Genomic DNA, 25,413 nt, shown 5'->3' on the forward strand with positions numbered 1-25,413 from the left:
TTTTACTTTTCCTCTAGTATTGTTTCTTGTCTGTTCATCTCATGCAGATAGATGCAAGTTGCATGAATTAGAACAAATAATGTGTTTAGAGAAATGTGACCTTTTTAAGATTAAATTTTAGCTGGGTTTAGAAATCCAGCTCTCAAAATACTGATCTAAAGCCCTGACAAAGATCTAATGATACCAATCTATGACTCATTTTTAACCTTCAGTTAATACTTTCTTGTTTGCTCTGGATTAAATTTAGGTTCCTGGTTTGCACAAAGGATGCATTTTACCTATAATCTCTCTTTGTAGCTCCTCCGGCTCAGCAAATCTTTCATTCACCATCCCTGATACTATAACCCAATGGGAAGCAAGTGGCTTCTGTGTGAATGGTGAGGCTGGATTTGGCATTTCATCAACAACTTCTCTGGAAGCCTCCCAACCTTTCTTTGTTGAAATAACCTCCCCCTCTTCAGTTGTTCAGAATGAACGGTCTGATCTGATTGTTAGTGTCTTCAGCTACCTGAATATCTGCGTAGAGGTAAATTATTCCCTTTGATCTGGAGTCAAAATCTAATGAGGCCAAGAGATTCCTTGAATGTTGTCATATTCTTTTTATTCTCAAATACAAAATGGTACTATAGAGTCATAAGATTTTTCCTCAAACAAAAACAGTTGCTAGGGTTTCCCTGGCAGTCCAGTGGTTGAGGTTTTGCCTTCCAGTGCAGGAGGTGAGGGTTCAGTTCCTGGTCAGGGAGAGAAGATCCCACATGTTTTATGGACAAAAAAAAAAAACAAATCACAAAACAGAAGCAATATTGTAACAAATTCAATAAAGACTTTTTAAAAATGGTCCACATCAAAAAAAAAAAAAAACTTTGAAAAGCAAACAAAAATTTGCTTTAATTCACAGCAGTGATTTAAATACTGCTCTAAGAAAGTCATTTTATGGTATGTGTTATGCCAGATTTATCTTCTTATGAGAGGAGTCATTTGTATCATTTATTTTTGATGATATAAAACAGGGAGAATTTTCTCAAGATTGGAGGAGGAATAGTGTCAGCAAAATATTTAGAGTGTCACTCTCACTGCATGACTTTTATTTTAGATTTTCACTCAACTAGAAGCATCTCAGGATTTTGAGGCAGATATCAATACCCCTAAAGACAACAGCAGTGAGATTATCCAAGCTTCAGAGAAAAAGACGTATGTCTGGACTGTTACTCCTAAGAAGCTGGGTAAGTAACTATGTGTCTATGCCAACCTCTCCTGAAAAACCAGTTTATTTTTATTGCCTCGGAGAAAGCAATGGCACCCCACTGCAGTACTCTTGCCTGGAAAATCCCATGGACTGAGAAGCCTGGTAGGCTGCAGTCCATGGGGTCACTAAGAGTTGGACACAACTGAGCGACTTCACTTTCACTTTTCACTTTCATGCATTGGAGAAGGAAATGGCAACCCACTCCAGTGTTCTTGCCTGGAGAATCCCAGGGACGGCAGAGCCTGGTGGGCTGCCATCTATGAGATCGAGCAGAGTCAGACACAACTGAAGCGACTTAGCAGCAGCAGCAGCAGCGGCTGTTTCCCTTAAATCCTCTATACAAAGATAACTTTCTCCCTCACATTTGAAATTTCTGGTTTTGAAAGTTCTCATTTTTTTAGGGTCTCAATTAAAATCTTGTTTTTATAATCTAATTTCTTGTTTTGCTAATGCTTATGTGGAGCAAACCCATCCTCCATTTGTTTAAAACAAAGGCTAATTTGCATTACTCATCAAGTCCATGTATCATAACCCAAGTGAAGACCATATTTTCATTAATGCTGCTCAGTTTCTTCACTTCTCATTTGCTTCTTCACTTGCCATCAGGAACTCATGTTACCTAAACAAAAATTGCTCCTCAATCTCAATGATTGCCAGGATTTGAAAATCTACTAGATGCTTTATGAGACACCCAAAACACTGAACACTCAGACGGGAATTAAACATGGAGATTATCTACAATATAGAAAACTAAATTTGACAATATCTTGTTAAAAATACAAGAGAAGGGAAAAGTTAAAAAGAATCTAGTAAACAAGAATTATAGATGTAGTAGACGGAGATCAACGCTGGGATTTCTTTGGAAGGAAAGATGCTAAAGCTGAAACTCCAGTACTTTGGCCACCTCATGCGAAGAGTTGACTCATTGGAAAAGACTTTGATGCTGGGTGGGATTGGGGGCAGGAGAAGAAGGGGACAACAAAGGATGAGATGGCTGGATGGCATCACTGACTCGATGGATGTGAGTCTGAGTGAACTCCAGGAGTTGGTGATGGACAGGGAGGCCTGGCGTACTGCGATTCATGGGGTCGCAAAGAGTCAGACACGACTGAGCGACTGAACTGAACTGAACTGAACTGATACTTATTATGTTCCTTTAGCAATAAAGAGTAATTTATGAGCTCACTTTAGTTCACCTGACATTGGTCTGCATAAGACTAGTTTTCCTATTAGATTTTAAGTTTCTCAATTTCTCTAGCTATACAAAGTCTTCAAAAATCTTCTGCAGGCAACTGAGATAGAATACTGTACTGACTTGTATGATTTTAAGGCTTTAAGAGGAGGACACAGTTCTAAGAGTGGAGTGTCAAAAATCTATCTTAAAAAAGAAACAAAACATACTAACAAAAAATATGAACAGTGTATTGGTTATGCATAGGTATATAATGGCAACCCACTCCAGTACTCTTGCCTGGAAAATCCCATGGACAGAGGAGCCTGGTAGGTTACAGTCCATGGGATCGCAAGGAGTCGGACATGATTGAGAGACTTCACTATAGGCATACAGATAATATGAAACCAAAATATTATATTTTTTATTTCTCTAATTTTCACAAGAAAATTGGAGATCCATTTTAATTATGACCTATTATATTACTTCCCCATGACTCCCCAGATGGCTTACCAGATAGGGCTTCCTTGGTGCTGCTAGTGATAACGAATCCACTTGCCAATACAGGAGACATAAGAGAGGTAAGTTCTATAACTGGGTCAGGAAAATCTCTGAAGAAGGAAATGGCAATCCACTCTAGTATTCTTGCCTGGAAAATTCCATGGAGAGAGGAGTCTGGTGGGCTACACAGTCCATGGTGGTCACAAAGAGGTGGACACAAATTAACTGACTTAGCATGCATGCACGTATGATGTAAGGAAAGGAAAGGAAAGTGAAGTCACTCAGTCGTGTCTGACTCTTTGCACCCCCATGGACTGTAGCCTACCAGGCTCCTCTGTCCATGGGATTTTCCAGGCAATAGTACTGGAGTGGACTGCCCGTTTCCTTCTCCAGGGCATCTTCCCAACCCAGGGATCGAACCCAGGTCTCCCGCATTGTAGACAGATGCTTTACCATCTAAGCCACAGGAGTTAAAAACAATAGATCCCCTGCCAACATTTGATTTAAATTCAATGCCCTTTCCACTATGTCATAGTTTACTGTTTTGGTTTGTTCAATCTCGAAAAAAGTTAGAAGGCCTAGTTTTCTGATTTTATGCCCCTATATTGTCATATGTAAACTTTTTTTTAATTTTTTTAATTTTTTTTTTACTTTACAATATTGTATTGGTTTTGCCACACATCAACTTTAAAAGCAATCCAGATCAAGGAATTTGCTCAGTTGGTTTTGCAAAATATTCTCTTTTTTCCATAAAAGTTCTTAAGTTCTAGTTATTTAAGTGAATCTGTTACTTCATGTAAGGAATCTTGAAAAAGATAGAAAAGGACATCATATTATCTCCAGGCAGGAGAAAGAATAAGTTATTTTGGTCCAAGCATAAATATGATGATAAGATTCAGTTTGTCTGATTCAAGAAGTGATTTATAGACTTTTAATCATTTCCCTTCACAGAAGGGGCCAGTGGTCATTGTAATTTATATTTGAGAATGTTTTTCAGGTAAAGTGAATATCACTGTAGTTGCTGAGTCCAAGCAAAATAGTGCTTGCCCAAATGAACCACCTGAGAGACAGAACCTGAATTGGAAAGATACTGTGATCAAAAGTCTGTTGGTACAGGTAAGTACATGCAAAACTATCAAGCCCTTCCACATACAAAATAGAGAGTATCATGGGCTTCCCAGGTGGTGCTAACGGTAAAGAACCCACCTGCCAATGCAGGAGACATTAAAAGACTCAGGTTCCATCCCTGAGGAGAAGATCTCCTGGAGGAGGAAATGGCAACCCACTCCAGTGTTCTTGCCTGAAGAATCCCAATGACAGAGGAGCCTGGTGGGCTACAGTCCATAGGGTCACAAGAGATGGACTCGAGAAGTGACTTAGCATGCGTGCAATAGGTTAAATAATAAAGGACATTCTCTGTGAAGAGACTTAATTGACCATAATTGCTGTTGACAAACAGTTGGACATGACTGAGCAACTAACATTTTCACTCTAATTATTGACACAAGATATGCCATTTTAAATAAACTAAAATGGCAATAAAATTCATCCATTCTTTAATTAACAATTAACCCAGGATAGAAAAATGTAACTCATGAAACAGACTTAGATTTTTTGCTTGCTCCTGACTCATGATGCTTCCTATACACCTGATCCTCTTCCCTCCCATTCTTTAACTTACTCTCAAATCCAAGAGACAAATCCACATGCCTGTGCAGGCCTCATTATCCTCTAAAAGAATCACTGCTTGTCAATGGCATCCTCTCACCTCACCTTTTGGCATGTTCTTACATTGCAAAACACTTTTGTTTGTCTACTGGAGAAGCTGGATAGTGCCAGGGAAACTGAGTATGTTCCACTAAGACACTGAAGTTATCTCTGTCCCTCAAAGAACTATGGGAACACAGAGCCAGAGTGGGTGTTGGTAACATACAGTGACTTGCAGATATAAACAGAAGGGGACAATGAATGGATCTTCTCCAGCACACACCATGAGCCAGCCATGCCTATGTGAGCTGACCCCTGGTTGCTTTTTCTGTGTGGAAAGATGACCCAGACCCCTGACTTTCTGCTTCTTTCTGTTTACTTTACTCCTTGATAGCCTGAAGGTATTGAAAGAGAGATGACTCAAAGTTTCCTTATCTGTACACAAGGTAAGAGGATCTTTTCTTTTTTAACTTTTTTATTTTGTACTGGGGTATAGCCAATTTTGTGATAGTATAAGCAATGACAGAATGTGGTCCACTGGAGAAGGGAATGGCAAACCACTTCAGTATTCTTGCCTTGAGAACCCCATGAACAGTATGAAAAGACAAAATGATAGGATACTGAAAGAGGAACTCCCCAGGTCAGTAGGTGCCCAATATACTATTGGAGATCAGTGGAGAAATAACTCCAGAAAGAATGAAGGGATGGAGCCAAAGCAAAAACAATACCCAACTGTGGATGTGACTGGTGATAGAAGCAAGGTCTGATGCTGTAAAGAGCAATATTGCATAGGAACCTGGAATGTCAGGTCCATGAATCAAGGCAAATTGGAAGTGGTCAAACAAGAGATGGCAAGAGTAAACATCGACATTCTAGGAATCAGCGAACTAAAATGGACTGGAATGGGTGAATTTAACTCAGATGACCATTATATCTACTACTGTGGGCAGGAATCCATCAGAAGAAATGGAGTAGCCATCATGGTCAACAAAAGAGTCCAAAATGTGGTACTTGCAATCTCAAAAATGACAGAATGATCTCTGTTCGTCTCCAAGGCAAACCATTCAATATCATGGTAATCCAAGTCTACGACCCAACCAGTAACACTGAAGAAGCTGAAGCTGAACAGTTCTATGAAGACCTACAAGACCTTTTAGAACTAACACCCAAGAAAGATGTCCTTTTCATTATAGGGGACTGGAATGCAAAAGTAGGAAGTCAAGAAACACCTGGAGTAACAGGCAAATTTGGCCTTGGAATGCAGAATGAAGTAGGGAAAAGACTAATAGAGTTTTGCCAAGAAAATGCACTGGTCATAGCAAACACCCTCTTCCAACAACACAACAGAAGACTCTACACATGGACATCACCAGCTGGTCAACACCGAAATCAGAATGATTATATTCTTTGCAGCCAAAGATGGAGAAGCTCTATCCTGGCAACAAAAACAAGACCAGGAGCTGACTGTGGCTCAGATCATGAACTCCTTACTACCAAATTCAGACTTAAATTGAAGAAAGTAGGGAAAATCGCTAGACCATTCAGGTATGACCTAAATCAAATCCCTTATGATTATACATTGGAAGTGAGAAATAGATTTAAGGGCCTAGATTTGATAGATAGAGTGCCTGATGAACTATGGACTGAGGTTTGTGACATCGTACAGGAGACAGGGATCAAGACCATCCCCGTGGAAAAGAAATGCAAAAAAGCAAAATGGCTGTCTGGGGAGGCCTTACAAATGGCTGTGAAGAGAAGAGAAGCAAAAACCAAAGGAAAAAGGAAAGATATAAGCATCTGAGCAGAGTTCCAAAGAATAGCAAGAAGAGATAAGAAAGTCTTCTTCAGTGATCAAAGCAAAGAAATAGAGGAAAAGAACAGAATGGGAAAGACTAGAGACCTCTTCAAGAAAATTAGAGATACCAAGGGAACATTTCATGCAAAGATGGGCTCGATAAAGGACAGAAATTGTATGGACCTAACAGAAGCAGAAGATATTAAGAAGAGGTGGCAAGAATACACGGAAGAACTATACAAAAAAGATCTTCATGACCTGGATAATCACGATGGTGTGATCACTCATCTAGAGCCAAACATCCTGGAATATGAAGGCAAGTGGGCCTTAGAAAGCATCACTACGAACAAAGCTAGTGGAGGTGATGGAATTCCAGTGGAGCTATTTCAAATCCTGAAAGATGATGCTGTGAAAGTGCTGCACTCAATAGGCCAGAAAATTTGGAAAACTCAGCAATGGCCACAAGACTAGAAAAGTTCAGTTTTCATTCCAATTCCAAAGAAAGTCAATGCCAAAGAATGCTCAAACTACCCCACAATTGCACTCATCTCACATGCTAGTAAAGTAATGCTCAAAATTCTCCAAGCTAGGCTTCAGTTATATGTGAACGGTGAACTCCCTGATGTTCAAGCTGGTTTTTGAAAAGGCAGAGGAACCAGAGATCAAATTGCCAACATCTGCTGGATCATGGAAAAAGCAAGAGAGTTCCAGAAAAACATCTATTTCTGCTTTATTGATTATGCCAAAGCCTTTGACTGTGTGGATCACAATAAACTGTGGAAAATTCTGAAAGAGATGGGAATACCAGACCACCTAACCTGCCTCTTGAGAAATCTGTATGCAGATCAGGAAGCAACAGTGAGAACTGGACATGGAACAACAGACTGGTTCCAAAGAGGAAAAGGAGTACGTCAAGGCTGTATATTTTCACCCTACTTATTTAACTTATATGCAGAGTACATCATGAGAAATGCTGGACTGGAAGAAACACAAGCTGGAATCAAGATTTCTGGGAGAAATATCAATAACCTCAGATACGCAAATGACACCACCCTTATGGCAGAAAGTGAAGAGGAACTGAAAAGCCTCTTGATGAAAGTGAAAGTGGAGAGTGAAAAAGTTGGCTTAAAGCTCAACATTCAGAAAACTAAGATCATGGCATCCGGTCCCATCACTTCATGGGAAATAGATGGGGAAACAGTGGAAACAGTATCAGACTTTATTTTTTGGGGCTCCAAAATCACTGCAGATGGTGACTGCAGCCATGAAATTAAAAGACACTTACTCCTTGGAAGGAAAATTATGACCAATCTAGACAGCATATTAAAAAGCAGAAATATTACTTTGCCAACAAAGGTCCATCTAGTCAAGGCTGTGGTTTTTACAGTGGTCATGTATGGATGTGAGAGTTGGACTGTGAAGAAAGCTGAGCACTGAAGAATTGATGCTTTTGAACTGTGATGTTGGAGAAAACTCTTGAGAGTCCCTTGGACTGCAAGGAGATCCAACCAGTCCATCCTGAAGGAGACCAGTCCTGAGTGTTCATTGGAAGGACTGATGCTGAGACTGAAACTCCAGTACTTTGGCCGCGTCATGGGAAGACTTGACTCATTGGAAAAGACTCTGATGCTGGGAGGGATTGGGCGCAGGAGGAGAAGGGGACGACAGAGGATGAGATGGCTGGATGGCATCACTGACTCAATTCACATGAGTTTGGGTGAATTCCGGGAGTTGATGATGGGCAGGGAGGCCTGGCATGCTGCGATTCATGGGGTCGCAAAGAGTCAGACAGGACTGAATGACTGAACTGAACTGATAGCCAATCAACAACATTGTGATAGTTTCGGGCGAACAGCGAAGAGACTCAGCCATACATATACATGTATCCATTCTCCCCAAAATTCCCATCCCATCCAGGCTGCCATGTAATATTGAGCAGATTCCCAAGTGCTGTAGGATATTCTATATGGTGAAACTAATCCTAAAGGAAATTTGTCCACAGGTCTATTTATTTTCTTTTCTTCTACTTTATTGCTATACTGAGGACCTCAGTGACTTTATTCTGAATATCCAATGGAGGATTATTTTATTTCAGGCCCAGTCTTCATTGTATAATTTTAGCAAACATAAAGGATATTTATGAGGTTATTTTTTGTTGTCCATCTATGACATCAATCTGTCTCAGCCTACTTCTTTCATCTTGTGAATTTTTGCAGGGGTGGGGTGGGTGGAGCTCATCTTGCAGGTGAGTGTTGCACAATTTTGGGCAGTGGGAAGTCAAGATTATGCCCAAACAGCACATAATGTAAACAGTCCATAATGTAATCTTTGCTTCTGTACTCCTGGGATGAAACAACAATAGAAAATTACTGCCCTTCAATAGCCAGTTTTACGGGCCTCATGAGTATTGCTTTATGTGGTTGATGATGATCTGATTTTTTTTTAATTTCTTATTAATGTAAATTTTTTTTTTTTTTTTTGCCACACTGCACATCTTGCAGGATCTTAGTCCCCAGCCAGGGATCAAATCGAGTCCCAGCAGTAAAAGCACTGGGTCCTAACCACTGGACTGCCAGGGGATTCCTGATGATTTGATTTTAATGCCTAGTAAGACTCTTCAAGTTTTACCTTTCATGTGTAATGTTCCATATGTCACAATCAGTAGTTTTTACTTTTATTTTTCATACGTAAGTAGTTCAGGCACTAAACTGATAGAGAATAGAGGCCATCTCTAACTTCCAGATTTATATACCATTTTCTAAATGTATTGTTATTCTAAACTAGATCAAAACCTCAAGTTCATCTCTTAAAACAACCAACTTATAAAATAAATATAAATAATGGAATATATTTCCTAATATGTTTGTTCCATAAACCTGCTATTGTTTATGAAAGAAAGCCAAACATTATTTGTTTTATTGATATTTTTTCTTTACAGGCACCAAAGTCTCCAGGCAGGTAGATTTGAATTTGACAAATGATGTCATAGAAGGATCAACCAGGGCCTTTTTCACTGTTGTGGGTAAGTTGGTTAATTTTTTTGTTTCACAGTGATTTGAAAATCTTAGTTGAGGTGGTCTTAAAAAAAAAAAACTTAAAAGGGTGGAGAGATTTTTCTTACAGTGTCAATTGAAGGGAATTATTGTTGAGGATGATCTATGTTTGCTTCTGCATGGGATCTGAAGGACTTACAGCACCATTTTCAAATCCATGTCCTTGTGCGATGAACTGAGAGAGTGTACACAACCATGGGTAAAATAGATAGCTAGTGGGAACCTGCTGTACAGCACAGAGTGTTCAGCTCAGTACTCGGTGATGACCTAGAAAGGTGAGATGCGGGAGTGGGTAGGAGGGAGGCTCAAGAGGGAAGGGATATATGTATACATATATTAAGAGCTGATTCATGTAACACAAAACTGTAAAGCAGTTATATTTCAATAAAAAAATAAATTTTTAAAAAATCTATGTCCCTAGAAGATATTTTTTCTGCTGAATGGTAATTGGTGTTTAGAAAACAAAGAGTCCTGTTATAGCCTGTCCATCTGAAATATTAAGTATACCTTTGGAGATCAGAGTATACTTTTTTAAAAATGCTGGAAATTTCCTCAGTAATGGATAAAACTGTTCCAGAGAAGTCAAATTTCTTTGTCTATTATTCACATCTACATTTTGGGGAAAGAGATAGATTACATTGTATAATTCACAGGGTCAGCTTCTCAAAAAACCAAACCAGCAAGCAATCAAGTGAACAAACACACTTTCTTAAATTCCTTCTCTCTGTGGTAATAGGAGATTTTCCAAAACATTTTTCATACCAGAAACCTCTTTTACTTCACCTTCTTTAGAACTACTTCATGAAAACATTCCTTGTTTCCATCTTTTAGACCTATTTTAAAATGTTCTTTCCTTCCACATATTATCATTAATGCTGAGATGCCAAGTTTAACAAACAGTAACATTCTGTTTGTCGTGTTTTTAGGGGACATTATAGGACTTGCAATACAGAATCTGGAGAATCTTTTCCAAATGCCCTATGGAGGTGGAGAACAGAATATTGCCCTGCTAGCATCTGATACCTACATCCTAGACTATCTGAGATCTACTAAACAACTGACAGAGGAAGTTAAATCTAAAGCTTTATTCTTCTTATCTAATGGTGAGAAGATTGAAGTAATTTCTGCCTATAATAGATTAAATAAATTATTACTAATATCAAGATGTCATAAAGCTGCTATTATGAGGTAGTCTTATGGGGAAAAAATATGTCTGAAGAACTGAGTCACTCTGAGTCCTAGCTCTATTTTGGGGGGTTTTTGTTTGTTTGGAGGCTTTTTTGGAATTCAGTATCTGTATGGTCATTTGGCTTCACAATTCAGACATGCAGTTTCACATTTTGACCTCAGTTGTTTTTTTAATGCCTAATATTTTGCCAAGCTACTTTGTTAGTGAGTTTTGTTATTGTTATTAATGGTAGCTATAAACAGTTCATTTATCAACTTCTGTATTTGTTTGCTCAATTGCATTCCATTGAGATGAAGTGATTAGTTTTGTATTTAGAAATATCTTGTAAATGTGATATCAAAGAAAAGTTCAGGAGTATAATTTATTTTATTCTTTTTTTTTTCAGAAAAATAACACTGAAATAAAATAACCCCAAGAAAAAAAAATAAATGATTAGTAATATCAGACAAATATTGAGTTAGATGTAGTCACATGGAATATCTTACTTGTCATTAAAACCCTATAAGGTAGAAGCTATCTTTTCTCCCTATGGATGGAGAACCTGAGTTTCAGAAATTAAAATTGAAATGATCATCTAGTCATTTATGTCTAATACCAAAACACGGGGCTGTTACTACACCATTATTTTTCTTTTAACTTTCTTAATTTCCTACCATGTTGTATTTTAGGTTATCAGAAGCAGTTGTCTTTCAAAAACTTGGATGGTTCCTATAGTGTGTTTTGGCAGAGGAATCAGGAGGGAAGCATACGGTAAGAGATGAAAATTTTATTTTAAATAATACAAGAATGATCTGAGGAGGACTTGTGAGGGGCTGAGGGGAATTGTGTTTGGTGGGGATTTGAAAGCAACACTTTTGTGTTTCAAAGTGAGTTCCTAGAGGTGAATCAGATAAAACTAAAATATTTGATTATTCCAACTTTAAAGCAACAATGTACTGAAAGTCTCATAATAGATTGCTTAGACGTCTGGTCATTTAATGACACCCCCACCAATACTTCCACAGTTTGTGGTAAATGGCACATCTCAGTCTGTCTCTCTGAGCCCCATGTAGATTGAGGAAAGAAAAACTAAAAGGTTTCAAAGCACCTAATTACACCCATTCCATTCTTTCTTCATGCATGAACAATCTGATGGATTCTATAGAAATTTGTGTGCAAACGTGCTGGAAATTACATGATCTTACTTTCACATATTTACTGACCCAAAGGAAAGAACTGCTGTCAATCAAGACTTGTTACAGTCGCTCTCAGCCAGATTAGATCCACCCATGACCCAAAGCAATCAGTGATGATCGACCTGATGGGAAGCTGACATCATTTCTTTCTTATCTAACTTCTGTCTAACTGACGATTGGCTTTACAGGCTCAGTGCTCTTACTTTTAAGACATTTGCGGGAATGAAGAAATATGTCTTCATTGATGAACTGGTTCAAAGGGAGACCTTGATCTGGCTTGCAAGCAAACAGAAAATAGATGGCTGCTTTAAAAGTGATGGCAAGCTTTTCAGCAACGCCTGGGAGGTGAGTGATTCACACAAGTAAGCTTTCCTTTCTCCTTTGCATTACCTGCCTTATCCAGCTCTTGAGAACATGAGTACACTTCTTATGAATATTACTCCTGCTGCTGCCTTGATAGGCTTGTGGTATGTAAATCAAAGCCATTATTACTGCTGCCTGCATGTTATCCTCAGCCTACGCTGAATTCCTCTTGAATCTATTATTTGCCTTACTGTTTTCAGTTCTTTCTTAGAACCGGTCTCCTTGAGTAGATAAACTGAGAACAGGTGAGAGGGGACTGAAAAAGAACCTAGAGAGGAAACAGTTTATAAATTTGAAGCCAGACATTATTCATTTCTATTTATGAATGGTAAGCCAGTTCAGGAAGAGGATCTCCTAATTTACATTGTTTCAATGAAGCACTGATCCAATACCTCCTTAAATCAAAGCACGAGGACCTCACTTGCCTCAGGTCAAAATGCAAATGGAATGAAGTCTGTCCTTGATAGACCTATTCTTTCCCTTTTCCAGTCCATATTTAGATATATCACTTGGTATCTCCATATGCTGCACCGTGGCCAAAAAAAAAAAAATTTTTAATGATATTTGTCCCACTGTCTCTTTCCTATCTAGTTTCCCTTCAGAAGGATAGCTGTTCTTTTGTGCTCTGCTGTCCTATATGACTTATGGTTCCTTTGTGTTTAGGTTGGAGATGAAGAGGACATTGTACTCACTGCCTATATCGTTGCTGCATTCCTTGAAGCTGGACTCAATTTCACTGTATGGGTCCCACTGTCTTTTAGTATCAGTCAGCTGAATGCACATGAATTTGACTATCGATTCAGAGTGATTTAAAATTCCTGGACTGGGTGAAACATCAAGAGAATAATTAATTCACTACCACTCTTTAAATTAACTCTCCCAAAATTTTTTTATTCATGCATGCTGAGTTGCTTCAGTCATGTCCAACTCTTTGAGACCCTATAGACTGTAGCCTGCCAGGCTCTTCTGTCCATGGGATTTTCCAGGCAAAAATATTGGAGTGGGTTGCTATTTCCTCCTCCAGGGGATTTTCCAGACCCAGGGATCAAACTCACACCTCTTAGGTCTCCTGCATTGGCAGACAGGTTCTTTACCTCTAGCATGACCTTTCTGATTCATAGAAACTTTGATGAACACTATTGAGTTTTTCCCTGGAGAAGATATATGTATGCACACTTATACAAGTGTTTCATACCATTTTGGTATCCATATATCTCCTGAAGTTCAGCTATTAATTTCAGATTAAGAACTCTTATTCCAAGTATAACTACAACCTGATATTCTGTTTGTCTAACCAACTCAGTATGCAAACATTTTCAGCTTAAGTGTGGCTCATCTTGGCTGCCTCTCAATCCAAAATTCAGATTATCCAATTGCAAAATCTATTCTTGAAATAAGATCCTAGGAATTTTCAGGGTCAGTGGTATACCTCAAAAACCATCTTTAGAAATATGAGCTCCTATTTTGGGCATTAGTGTAAAATATCTTAGGTCTAAAAATAAATATGTATACTTTGCCACATAGAAAACATTTACATCATTAACTAAAATACAACCAGTCAGACAGAGATTGCCATTTTCATACTACTTAAATTTTTTCAAATACTGATAATCCATTAAAAATGAATTTTAATGATATTTATAAAATATAATTCACATGTACAGAAATGAACAGGTTTGCATGTAAAATATACTTCAAGGGTATATTATATACATTATAAAGAATGATTAGTTTAAACAGTCAAGCTTACAAGTAAGTATTCAAGCATCATCTTAAAATGAATTGTTCTTCTTCTTGACTAGTTTCCCACTCTACGAAATGGGCTCTTTTGCTTAGAAGAGGCCTTGGAAAATGGTGTCAGAAATGGCTACAACCTTGCAATTCTAGCTTATGCTTTTGCATTAGCTGGAAAAGAGGAGAAAGTGGAATCCTTACTCCGGACCCTGGATCAATCTGCTACAAAATTAAGTAAGTATTATTATTATTCATTTTTGCTAATGGAGGGGCTTTCAGGCAAATAATCTGCCTGAAATGCAGGAGACCAGGGTTTGACCCCTGGGTGGGGAAGATCCCCTGGAGGAGGAAATGGCAACCCACTCCAGTTTTCTTGCCTGGAGAATCCCATGGACAGAGGAACCTCATGGGCTATAGTCTATGGCATCGCAAACAGTCAGACACGACTGAGCAACTTTCACTTCATTTCACTTCTTTCTTAATAGAGATGACCCTAAGAATAAATTGATGAAACTGAGCAATCACATAGGAACCCTCTCTTTTCTAGAATGCTTCTATTTATCTTATGAAATTTCTGAGTGACTTTTTTAAAAAACAAAACATTATATATTTTCTAGCTTCCTCTTTTTCTTTTCTGCTCATTTCTTCTCAAGTGAGTGAAGTAAAGAAAATCAAGGGGAGTGACTGCAGATAATAAAAACTGCTTGTGAAACTTTGGCCTTGAACTTAAGGTCAAAAACGTTGACCTTAGGAAGTTGCTCTCTGAAGTTGCCTTAGTTCGCTGGGGCTGCCATAATATTGGGTTGGCCAAAAAGTTCATTTGAGTTTTTCCATAAAAACCTGAACGAACTTTTTGACCAGCCCAATAAAATACTCTGTACTGGGTGGTTTAAATGACAGAAACTTATTTTCTCATGGTTCTAGAGCTAGAATTCCAAGATCAAAGTATCAGCGGGTATGATGTCTTCTGAGGCCATTCTGCTTAGTTTGTAGATGGCCATCTTCTCTAACCGTCTTCACATGTCTTTTCCCATGTACATGCATTCCTGGTGCCCCCTCCATGAGTCCAAATTATCTCTTCTGATAAGGATACATTTGTTGTTGTTGTTGTTGTTGTTGTTGTTGTTGTTGTTGTTGTTGTTTAGTGGCTAAGTACTAAGACCCATCTAAATGGCTTCATTTTAACTTATTCACCCCTTTAAAAGCCCTATATCCAAATACAGTTCCATTCTGAGGTTCTAGGTAGTAGGGCCTTGAACATATGAATTTCGAGGGGCACAATGAACCCATAACAGAGGTCAAGGATGACATTTGCATCTTTCTTTACATAGGGACTGTGTGAAAATTCTTCTTTTCTTCTCAGATAATGGGATATATTGGGGAAAAGCGAAGAAACTTGAGACAGAGACATCTCCACTCTTTATTCCTCGGGCACCTTCTGCTGAGATGGAGAAGACTTGCTATGTGCTGTTGGCTATCATTTCCCAGAAAAACCCTGACCTGACCTATGCTAGTAAGATTGTTCAGTGGCTTGCCCAACAGATGAATTCTCACGGAGGCTTCTCCTCCCCTCAGGTGATTGGTGTGGATCTGCTGACATAACCACAATATGTTCAGTGCAACAGTTGCCACTCTATAATAATATAGATAGTATATTATATAGATATATATAATAAAAATACCAAAGGTAGGAAATACCTTCTGAGACAAGGAGTATTTGCTACTATAAATCATCTTTATTGGGGTTTAGTTGCTTTACAATGGATTGGTTTCTGCTGTGTGATGAAACAAATCAGCTATATGTATACATATAGCCCCTCCGTCTTGGACCTCCCGCCTACCCCCACCCCAGTCTACCCCTTTAAGTCATCACAGAGCACCGAGCCGATCTCCCTGTGCTCAGTTCACTTCAGTTCAGTCGCTTAGTCGTGTCCACCTTCTTGCAACCCCATGAATCACAGATGGCTGGATGGCATCACTGACTCAATGAACATGAGTTTGAGTAAACTCCCTGTGCTCAGTTCAGTTCAGTTCAGTTCAGTCGCTCAGTCGTGTCCGACTCTTCGCGACCTCATGAATCGCAGCATGCCAGGCCTCCCTGTCCATCACCAACTCCCGGAGTTCACCCAGACTCGCGTCCATGGAGTCAGTGATGCCACCCAGCCATCTCACCCTCGCTATCTATTTTACACATGGTAGTGTATATATGCCAATCCAAATCTCCCAATTCATTCCACCCCTTCTTCCTCCACCCCACATCCACACATCCATTCTCCACATCTGTGTGTCTATTCCTGCCCTGCACATAGGTTGATCTGTACCATTTTTCTAGATACCACATGTATGCATTAATATACAATATTTGGGGGTTTTTTTTCTGACTTACTTCACTGTGTATGATAGTCTCTAGGTCCATCGACATCTCTAAAGGTGACCCAATATTTAGTCAACAAGCATTTATTGGGCAGTTCTTGTATACTAGGAACTCTACTAGGAATTTTCTATGTATAAATGAATAAAATAACATCCCCTCTCAGGGAATGTATGCCTGATTTATATCTCCATTTACACAGTAAAAATAGAATGAAAGTCTAGAAAGGATGGTTGTTATAAACACAAGAGCCCTGACAATAAGAATACTTTGGTCAAACCATTACTTCATGTCAGCCAAGAAGTAATATTTCTCCCTACTTCTGTGGTCTATACATTGGAAAAAGCAAATGAATGAATAGCCAAAGAAATGGGTATCAAAAACAATGACTTATATCCTTCCTTAATAGGCAAAAAATTTAATGCAAAGAAATACAAGTTTTATTCCCACAAGGAAAATCATTTCCTTCCTTCCTTTCTTTTTTTCAGTCTTAGTTGCTAAGTAAAACCATATGTTAGTGAATCTCCCAACATCCTTTCTGGATTCTGACTTCCCATCTTTGAAGACAGTTGAGCATAAACATTATCTATGGCAACCAAATTACATAACACCTTAATTTTTAGAAAAGATTGAGCAATATTTCACATGGATATTATAAAATTATTTAGAAGACTTTTAGATCTAATTAAGATCTGTTGAAGAAAGGACAACAATTAGCACAAGAAAATCTTTTCCCTGTTGTTTAGAATACTGCTTCTTGGTATTCTGTTGACATGTCAGAAATATTTCTATGGGTTGATTTAAAGTTCATGGCCACATGATGACTGACATTGCATCATAACAGAGTTTGGAATGCTGCTTGTACTGTTCTGTGCAGGATACGCCCGTCTGCCTTCTTGCCATAACCCGCTACATGAATTTAATCTTCTCTGATGATCAAGTCACTGTCAGCTTAAGCAGTGAAGAATTCAACGAGATTTTCCAGGTTAATGGTGATAATCACTTATTGGTTCAACGTTCAGAACTAACAAAAGCAAGTGGACAATATACAGTAAATGTGGAAGGACAAGGTTGTGCATTTATCCAGGTAATGGAATTCTGTGAGGAATATGAGTGTTTTCCAGTAAAAAACACAGACTATCTTTTCAGTTATGTACAAAGTGCTATTTTACTCTTGCATGTTTTCATGATTACATTTTCCTTCATTGATATTTTCCACTCAACATCTGAAAACTAAAGTTATTTTGTAAAAGGTTACCTACTCTTAAAGATAACTGGATAACTGAGAAGTTTCTTGAGGAATGTCAAAGATTCTTGTGTCTTCTGACAATCAAATGATTATATTTAGCCTTATTCCCTGATAATGAAGTTATAAAATTAAGTGCATTAATAATGGAAATGAGGGCTTCCCTGGTGGCTCAGTGGTAAAGAATCCACCTGCTAATGCAGGATAGGCAGTGGTTCAATCCCTGGCTCAGGAAGATCCCCTGGAGAAGGAAATGGCAATTAACTCCAGTATTCTTGCCTAGGAAATCCCATGGACAGAGGAGCTCAGTGAGCTATAGTCCATGGGGTTGCAAAGAGTCAGACACAACTTAGTGACTAAACAACAACAGCAATAATGGAAATAAGAAAAAACATTAAGTGCTTCAAGTGATAGATGGATGTGTTTTTTTTTTTTTTTTTACACTTTGCTATCCTTTCTAGGCTACCATGAGGTATAATGTGCTACTACCTAAGAAGGAATCTGGATTTTCCCTTTCCTTACAAATAGTAAAGAAAAACTCTTCTGATGTATTCCAGAGTAATTTTGACCTGACAGTAACCCTCAGGTAAGTGTCCCATTTTGATGTCAACTTTCAGGTTAGAGAGAAAGTGGTGCATCAGAAAATAATTATTTTAAACACTAACAAAATATCAAAAGCACTCATTTGAAAAGACACATGACTCCAATGTTCATAGTAGCATTATTTACAATCACCAAGACATGGAAGCAACCTAAGTGTACATCAGCTCATGAATGGATAAAGAAGCCCATAAATGGACTTGGAGGGCCTTATACTAAATGAAGGGCTTCCTTGCTGGCTCAGACAGTAAAGAATCCACCTACAATGTGGGAGACCTGTGTTCAGTCCCTGAGTTGGGAAGATCCCCTGGAGGAGGGCATGGCAACTGATATCACTTACATATGAAATCTAAAAAATGCAACAAACTAGTGAATTTAACAAAAAAGAGGTGGACTTACAGAAATAAAGAACAAACTAGTGATTACCAGTGGGAAGAAGGAGGAGGGGGAATCTAAGGATGGGGGAGTGGGAGGTACAAACCATGGAGGGTGTAAGATAGACCCAAGGAGATTACAGCCAATATTTTATAATAACTATAAATGGAAAGTAATCTTTAAATTGTATAAAAGATATTTATATATTATTAATGTCAATAATCACATGTTGATGGTACTCTCTGTGCCCACATCACAATTTAGTACATTTTCAACTAAATCAAAGTTAGAGTTATGCAAATATAATCTGCACTGTATGCAGTTTGAAAGCTTCTGCCTCATTAATCCTTCAGCAGTGCTTCTACTTTTTTGTGTGTCAGTTTTGCACAACAGAGATACAATTTTCTTTCTAAAGACAAGCATGAGTGGGCCAAAAAGAGAAAAACCTGCTAACATTTATTTAATCATTAATATAACTGTACACAAAGCAAAATTTTAGATATTTTTCAGTGTAAAAAAGCAAAGTAATTCTCTTGAATTAAAATATAATTTATAGGTACCGAAGAGTTTTATTCTTGGTTAATGTGTGGAGAAACATTGAATAAAATTAGTTTCGGGGATTTTTCTCAGGATTTCAAAATGAAAATCTGTTGAACACTAATGCTAATAATATAATACACAGCTCTCAACTTGATGTCCCAACAATTTTATCCAAAGTTGTGGGTATAACTTAGAAGATCTCTTGGGGGCATGTCTGTTGTATGATTTTGCCCACATCCTGCTTTTGAGATATGAGCCTACTCTAAGTGTTGCACAGAATCTAAGGCTGACATAAGTATGTGTGCTGTGCGCAGTCGCTTCAGTCATGTCCAACTCTGCACACTTGTGGACTGCAGTCCATGAGGCTCCTCCATCCTCGGGATTCTTCAGGCAAGAATACTGGAGTGGGTTGCCATGCCCTTCTCTAGGTGATCTTCCTGACCCAAAGATGGAATCTGTGTCCCTTGTTTTTCCAGCATTATAGGCATATTTTACCCACTGAGCCACCATAAGTGTAATATAAATTTAAAAGTTTTGTCTATAAGTTCTGACTTTAAAGCCTCAAGTAAGCTTAAAAGCAGGATTTGGGGAGATTAGGTCCATTCATTCTTTACTCCAATTTATGTTGCTTTGAATCATCTCAGCCACGATCACTCTAATTGTGCTTGTTTCCAGATATGTGAGAATGACTATTTTCAGATGTTTTTTCTCCAGCTTTTGCCTCTCCTCCAGGCTTAGAGCCAACTGGCATCAATATACTCATATCCTTGCCATAAGGTTAAGTCACTCTTCTAAAATGATGTCTAAGTTAGTGTTTTGTTTTTAAATTTCAGATATACAGGAAATCACAATAACTCCAACATGGTCCTTGTTGATGTAAAAATGCTATCAGGATTTACTCCAGTCATGTCATCCATTGAAGAGGTAAGTAAGAGAAGCCCAGTCTTTTAGCCTCCAAAAAGCAGTAATGTGTTGATGAAACAGTTGGTTAGCAAAGCCAAGCTGTGTAATTCTTCACTTAAACAAACATTCACAGTTCACACTCATATTTTTGCTAAACAGTGGTGGAATGAATTCTTGATTTATAGCAATTAGAAGTCATTATTTCCAATAGTTTGTAACCTATTTTTTAAATTTAGTTCTGACTTGTGTTTATGAAAACATCATGCACAAGGGAATTTTCCATAAAGCAACTTCCTGATACTGATTAGAGAAAAAGCACGAAACACTGAATTCTGGAATGATCCTCTTTCATATTTATCCCTCCTTGCCAATTTCCTTAAAGCTTGAAATCAGTGGCCAAGTAATGAAGATTGAATTCAAGAATGACCATGTTCTTTTCTACCTGCAAAATGTAAGTTGACAATAATTTTTTTCTCCACGGCTTTCTTTTTCTTTTGAGGGTAACTGGATGCTTCGATTTCTCATAAATATACATGATAGGGCTTGTCAAAACTATGTGAGATGTTAAAGGCGATCAGTGTTCTTCCACACTAATTGTCTTTTCCCTCTTAAATACTATGCTATTTCATATATACCTTGGCTAACTGGATGATTCTCAAGTTTAGAAGCATCATTTCCCTGTTCTTTTATTCCCCACAGCATCTAACATAGTCTGGTCAAAGATGTATAATTCTTTTATAATTTGACTTGAACTCCAGCAGAGACTGGCACGAGTTTCAGACTCATCCTTTCTATGTATATATCATTAACATCCATACAAATGCCTACATTTTTCTAATATTTTCAACTTTCTTGTACCTCAATATAATCGGTGAAACAACATTTTACACAATTTAATATTACTTAACTCACTCTTTTGCCATTATGTAAGATCATTATACCCTGGATTTATCATAAACTTCTGGAAATAATTTGCTCTGTGGTTTTATTTTTTGCAGGCCTGCTCTGGTGTATTTATAATCTGTATCTTTATAGGTTTCAGGTACAGCAAAGAGTTTCACCCTCTCTGTTGAGCAAATCAACCATGTAGCAAACATTCAGCCATCCCCAGTCATGGTCTACAATTATTATGAAAAAGGTAGGTGGGCAACAACCATGCTTTAAAACTACTGGAAGTTATATCTGTATCTAGGATTCCCTGAACTACTTAACTTTTGAAAATCATCCTTGGTCTTCAATATCTGGGTTTACTTTACATATTGTGTGGTTTTTTTTTTACTCCATTATATATATATATATATATATATATATAAACTTCTGACTTGGCCGTTTTCTATTTGCCAGAATTTTTCAACACCTAGAATCCTTTTGATATAATGAGAAGGCACTGCCTTTAATTTGAAATACAAACCAGCTAAGCTTCCAGGTCTTGTTGCTGTTGTTTTGTTGTTAATGGCTGAGACTAACCATTCCATGCTACATCTATGGACTTTAATTTGAGATGAACAGTGAGAAATATTCTGAAGTGTTACAGGCAAATCTTGATAGATTAGGTTTCAAAGCAGTTACTAAGATGCTGTTCAGAAGATTTTTTAAAAAGTTCCCTGGAAGGTTAGTGCTATTAATTTCTTGTTGAATGTCATGAAAAGTTTGTCAGCAAGTCTTCGGGGATTTTTGGTGGATTTTTTTGTCGTTCTTTCGTCTTTTTGGCTGTGTTGGGTCTTCTTGGCAGGACGTAGACTCAGTAACCCTACAGCATGTGGGATCCTGGTTCCCTCACCAGGGATCAGTCTTGCATCCTCTGCATTTGAAGGTAGATTCTTAACCACTGGATCACAGGGAAACCCTTGTAAAGCAGTCTTTGAATTCTGACTCTGTCATTTACTAATTGAATGTACTTTGTCAAGTGCCTTAAACTCTGATATGATGTTCCTGGATTTAGAAAATAGAAGGAATTGACTTTCTTGCAGAATTACTAGAAGGGTTAGTAATTACCTAGTGTAATTATATTGTCTGATATCACCTGGTTATAGAAAGTTGGAGATGTAATAAGGATGAACTTTCTTTTTATTTTCCAGATGAATATGCCCTTGCTTCTTACAATCTCAACAGTGTTTCTGTGTCTCAGTGAGACAAAACAAAATACACAAAAAAGGTAAGGAAATCATAATCATCTTGAATTATTAAAAACACATCTGATGAGAAAATGAAAATCTAAGAAGATAAAACAATAGATGAAGCAAAGAGAAGTCTCTGGTGCTTCACACGGTCTGTACAATTATGTACATTAGGTAAGTACTCTAATAGGACAGCATTAAGATTTTTATTAATGTCTTTAAAATAACTTTAAAGAATTTGAAACTATGTGCTTGCATAAATGTTTCATTTTTTAAAACTCTCATGTTTGTTTTATGAATTGATATGTTATTAATATGTACATACATATTTTATACACATCATGTGTACACTAATGTGTATTTGTGAATGTCTATAAATATGTATTTGTTTATCCACCTCTATGTATGTATTTATATGTACATACACACATTTATTTATTGTTTGAACTGTTTTTGAATCCCAGGTAGAAAACAATTTACTTTGAATGAACTCATGCTCCTGTCTCAAACCTGGAAGAAATCTATGAACCACCTCACATTCTGAATAGAGTTCACTCTGCTATGAGTTCTTACCAGAGTTTGTTTCATTAAATGCTGTGATTTTTGCATCCAAGTCTCTGATTTTCTTTTTTTCATTACATGATTCATAATTTTCATCCTAGAAAACTCAAGGTTTTGTTTGATACCAATGCTAACAATTTTGCTTTACTGTTGTCAATTCTGATTTCAAGTTTTTAGACAGAATTCAGAGTACTGAATATGAAATCTTCCAGCATCCAGAGAAAGCGAGAGCCCAGATTCCCGGAGAGGCAGAGGAGGAGATCACCTTTAAGAGGACTTCACGTAAGCTTGATGATGTAAAAAGAAACACAGGAGACATAAAACACTCTTTCCAATAAAATAACAAAGCATATGTGGAGGGGAAAGTATACTTAGTCACAAATTAGCTGATGGATTTATTGAATTCACTCACATGATCGAGAGGGTAATCCAAGGACAGTTTATTTCTCTAAAAATTATTTTATTGGTCTGAACTTATCACTTACTCCTGAAAAGCAATACTTGTTGTCAACCCTTTACCTTACACTATAGTTGAAGCAATGAGTTAATACTGAGAAGATGGTGGCAGGACAAAATTGGAGGAAAGAGGGGTGGAAATGAATTCATTGCTCTACCAATTTCAATGCAGGCCCCGACTCTACTAAGACTCTGTTACAGACAGGAAGAAGCTATAGATAAATTCTCCAGTTGTGGAGTTCAAAATATTGGAAACAAAGTGTCCCAGGGTCTATCAGTATTCAACAAATTAATAATAGAATGACAGTAAAAGATGGTTAGGCTTATTTATTTTATACTCTCTCTGCTCAATGTACCCCAAAAATAGTACCTAAGCTAGAACTGGGCCCTTAATAAATGTATATTTATTGAATCATCCTAGATAAACTACTTATGTCAGCCCATGTGAAGGACTACAAAAGCTTATTTCACTGTGTTAAGAATTCCTTTATACCTAGTTTACCAAAACATTGTATGTCACATATGTAGATAATCAGTATTCATATTTTTTTTGTACTCATTTAAACACACACACCCCAGAATCTATACATATTATATTCAAGGAATCCATTAAAGTACTGGGACCAGGGTTGCAATGGTGAAGATAGAAGTTATCAAGTTCCAGGTATATTTTGAGGGTAAAATCAGTAGAATTTCCTGATGGATTGTATAAAAGGACTGAGGAAATGGGGACATCCTAGGTGGTGCTAGTGGTAAAAGAACCCACATGCTAACGCAGAAGACTTTACAGACATGGGTTTGATCCTCAAGTTGGGAAGATCCCCTGGAGGAGGGCATGGCAACCTACTCCAGTATTGTTGCTTGGAGAATCCCATGGACAGAGGAACCTGGTAAGCTATAGTCCATAGGGTCACAAAGAGCTGGACACAGAGATTATTCCCATGCTTACCAGTTGAGCTACTGAGAAATAGATTCCCTGGGCTGCTGCAAGCTTGAATGGGAAAATAGGAATTTGTCTTTGGATGTAGGGAGTTTGTGATTTTATACACTCAAATGGAGATAATAGGTTGGAAGTTGAACAACAAAAACATTGTTAGAAATTTGAGAGAGAGGTCAAGGTTAAAAAATAAATAAATAAATGTGGGTGATGTTAGAACACAGATCATGGATGGGAGGAGTTCACTCAGGCAGTGAGTCTGTATGGAGAGGAAAATCAAGGAGGCATTCAAATATTAAAACACAAAGCAGGAGCAACTTGAGGAAGAACGAATAAAGCAGACTATGAAGGAGAAACCAGAGGAGTAAAATGAAATCTCTGGCCTCAGTGTACTTTCGGATGGAGCACAAGTTTTTAAAGAAAGTGAAGTCGCTCAGTCGTGTCTGATTCTTTGTGACCCCATGGACTGTAGCCTATCAGGCTCCTCCATCCATGGGATTTTCTAGGCAAGAGTGCTGGAGTGGATTGCCATTTCCTTCTTCCCGATCCAGGAATCAAACCTGGGTCTCCTGCATTGTAGGCAGACGCTTTACCATCTGAGCCACAAGGGAAGCCAATAAGTGTTTAAGCCAATCACATTATCACAGTCTCCTCTGACGGTGACTGGTTTTCACAGGTCAGGTTCCCTGGAACACAAACCCTGGATGGAGATATGTGTGTAGAGTGTTTATTGGGGACAACTTTGAAGATCAACACCAGTACAGGATAAAGGATCAGAATTGTACAGACAGAAGAGTTGAGCTGCAATGGGTCACAGTAAAAGTTTGGGCCCATAGTGAGCTTTGATGCTGGGGTGGTCTTTTAGAGCTTCTCCTACTTTAAGGCAAGGGACTTCCAAGTGGCGTAGTGGTAAAGAATTCACCTGCCGATAAAGGAGACGCAGGAGATCCAGGTTCACTCCCTAAGTCAGTAATATCCCCTGGAAAGGAAATGGCAACCCACTTCAGTATTCTCGCCTGGAAAATTCCATGGACAGAGGAGCCTGGTGGGCTACAGTCCATGGGGCTGCAAAGAGTCAGACACGACTGAGCAACTGAGCATGCACGTGCACATTAAAGCAAGGGAGTCAGGTATTTATATCATCATGGATAAATAAGAGACAAAAGAAAAAGTTATTTACTACTTCTTTATGATTGCAATTCCTGGAGAAGGAAATGGCAACCCACTCCAGTATTCTTGCCCGGAGAATCCCATGGACGGAGGAGCCTGGTGGGCTACAGTCCATGGGGTCGCAAAGAGTCGGACATGACTGAGCAACTTCACTTTCACTTCACTTTATGATCGCAATTAACTTTCCATGTAAGTATCATGTG

General features: G+C 38.1%; 1 protein-coding gene across 1 annotated transcript in view; it reads left to right on the forward strand.

Moving 5' to 3' along the window:
• LOC138078766 (ovostatin homolog 2-like) overlaps positions 1 to 22,100 on the forward strand; it is a 51,912-nt gene extending 29,812 nt beyond the window's left edge. The window contains 17 exon segments of the mRNA XM_068971514.1: positions 298 to 526; positions 1,094 to 1,223; positions 3,916 to 4,034; positions 5,020 to 5,071; positions 9,359 to 9,442; positions 10,400 to 10,576; positions 11,331 to 11,412; positions 12,026 to 12,182; positions 12,864 to 12,938; positions 14,003 to 14,168; positions 15,298 to 15,509; positions 17,183 to 17,392; positions 18,013 to 18,137; positions 19,900 to 19,990; positions 20,352 to 20,420; positions 21,005 to 21,107; positions 22,048 to 22,100. Coding sequence (XP_068827615.1) covers positions 298 to 526; positions 1,094 to 1,223; positions 3,916 to 4,034; positions 5,020 to 5,071; positions 9,359 to 9,442; positions 10,400 to 10,576; positions 11,331 to 11,412; positions 12,026 to 12,182; positions 12,864 to 12,938; positions 14,003 to 14,168; positions 15,298 to 15,509; positions 17,183 to 17,392; positions 18,013 to 18,137; positions 19,900 to 19,990; positions 20,352 to 20,420; positions 21,005 to 21,107; positions 22,048 to 22,100 — 2,134 coding nt within the window.
• Positions 22,101 to 25,413: the final 3,313 nt, after the last annotated feature.

Source organism: Capricornis sumatraensis, chromosome 4, assembly GCF_032405125.1.
Source record: "Capricornis sumatraensis isolate serow.1 chromosome 4, serow.2, whole genome shotgun sequence".
Lineage (NCBI taxonomy): Eukaryota > Metazoa > Chordata > Mammalia > Artiodactyla > Bovidae > Capricornis > Capricornis sumatraensis.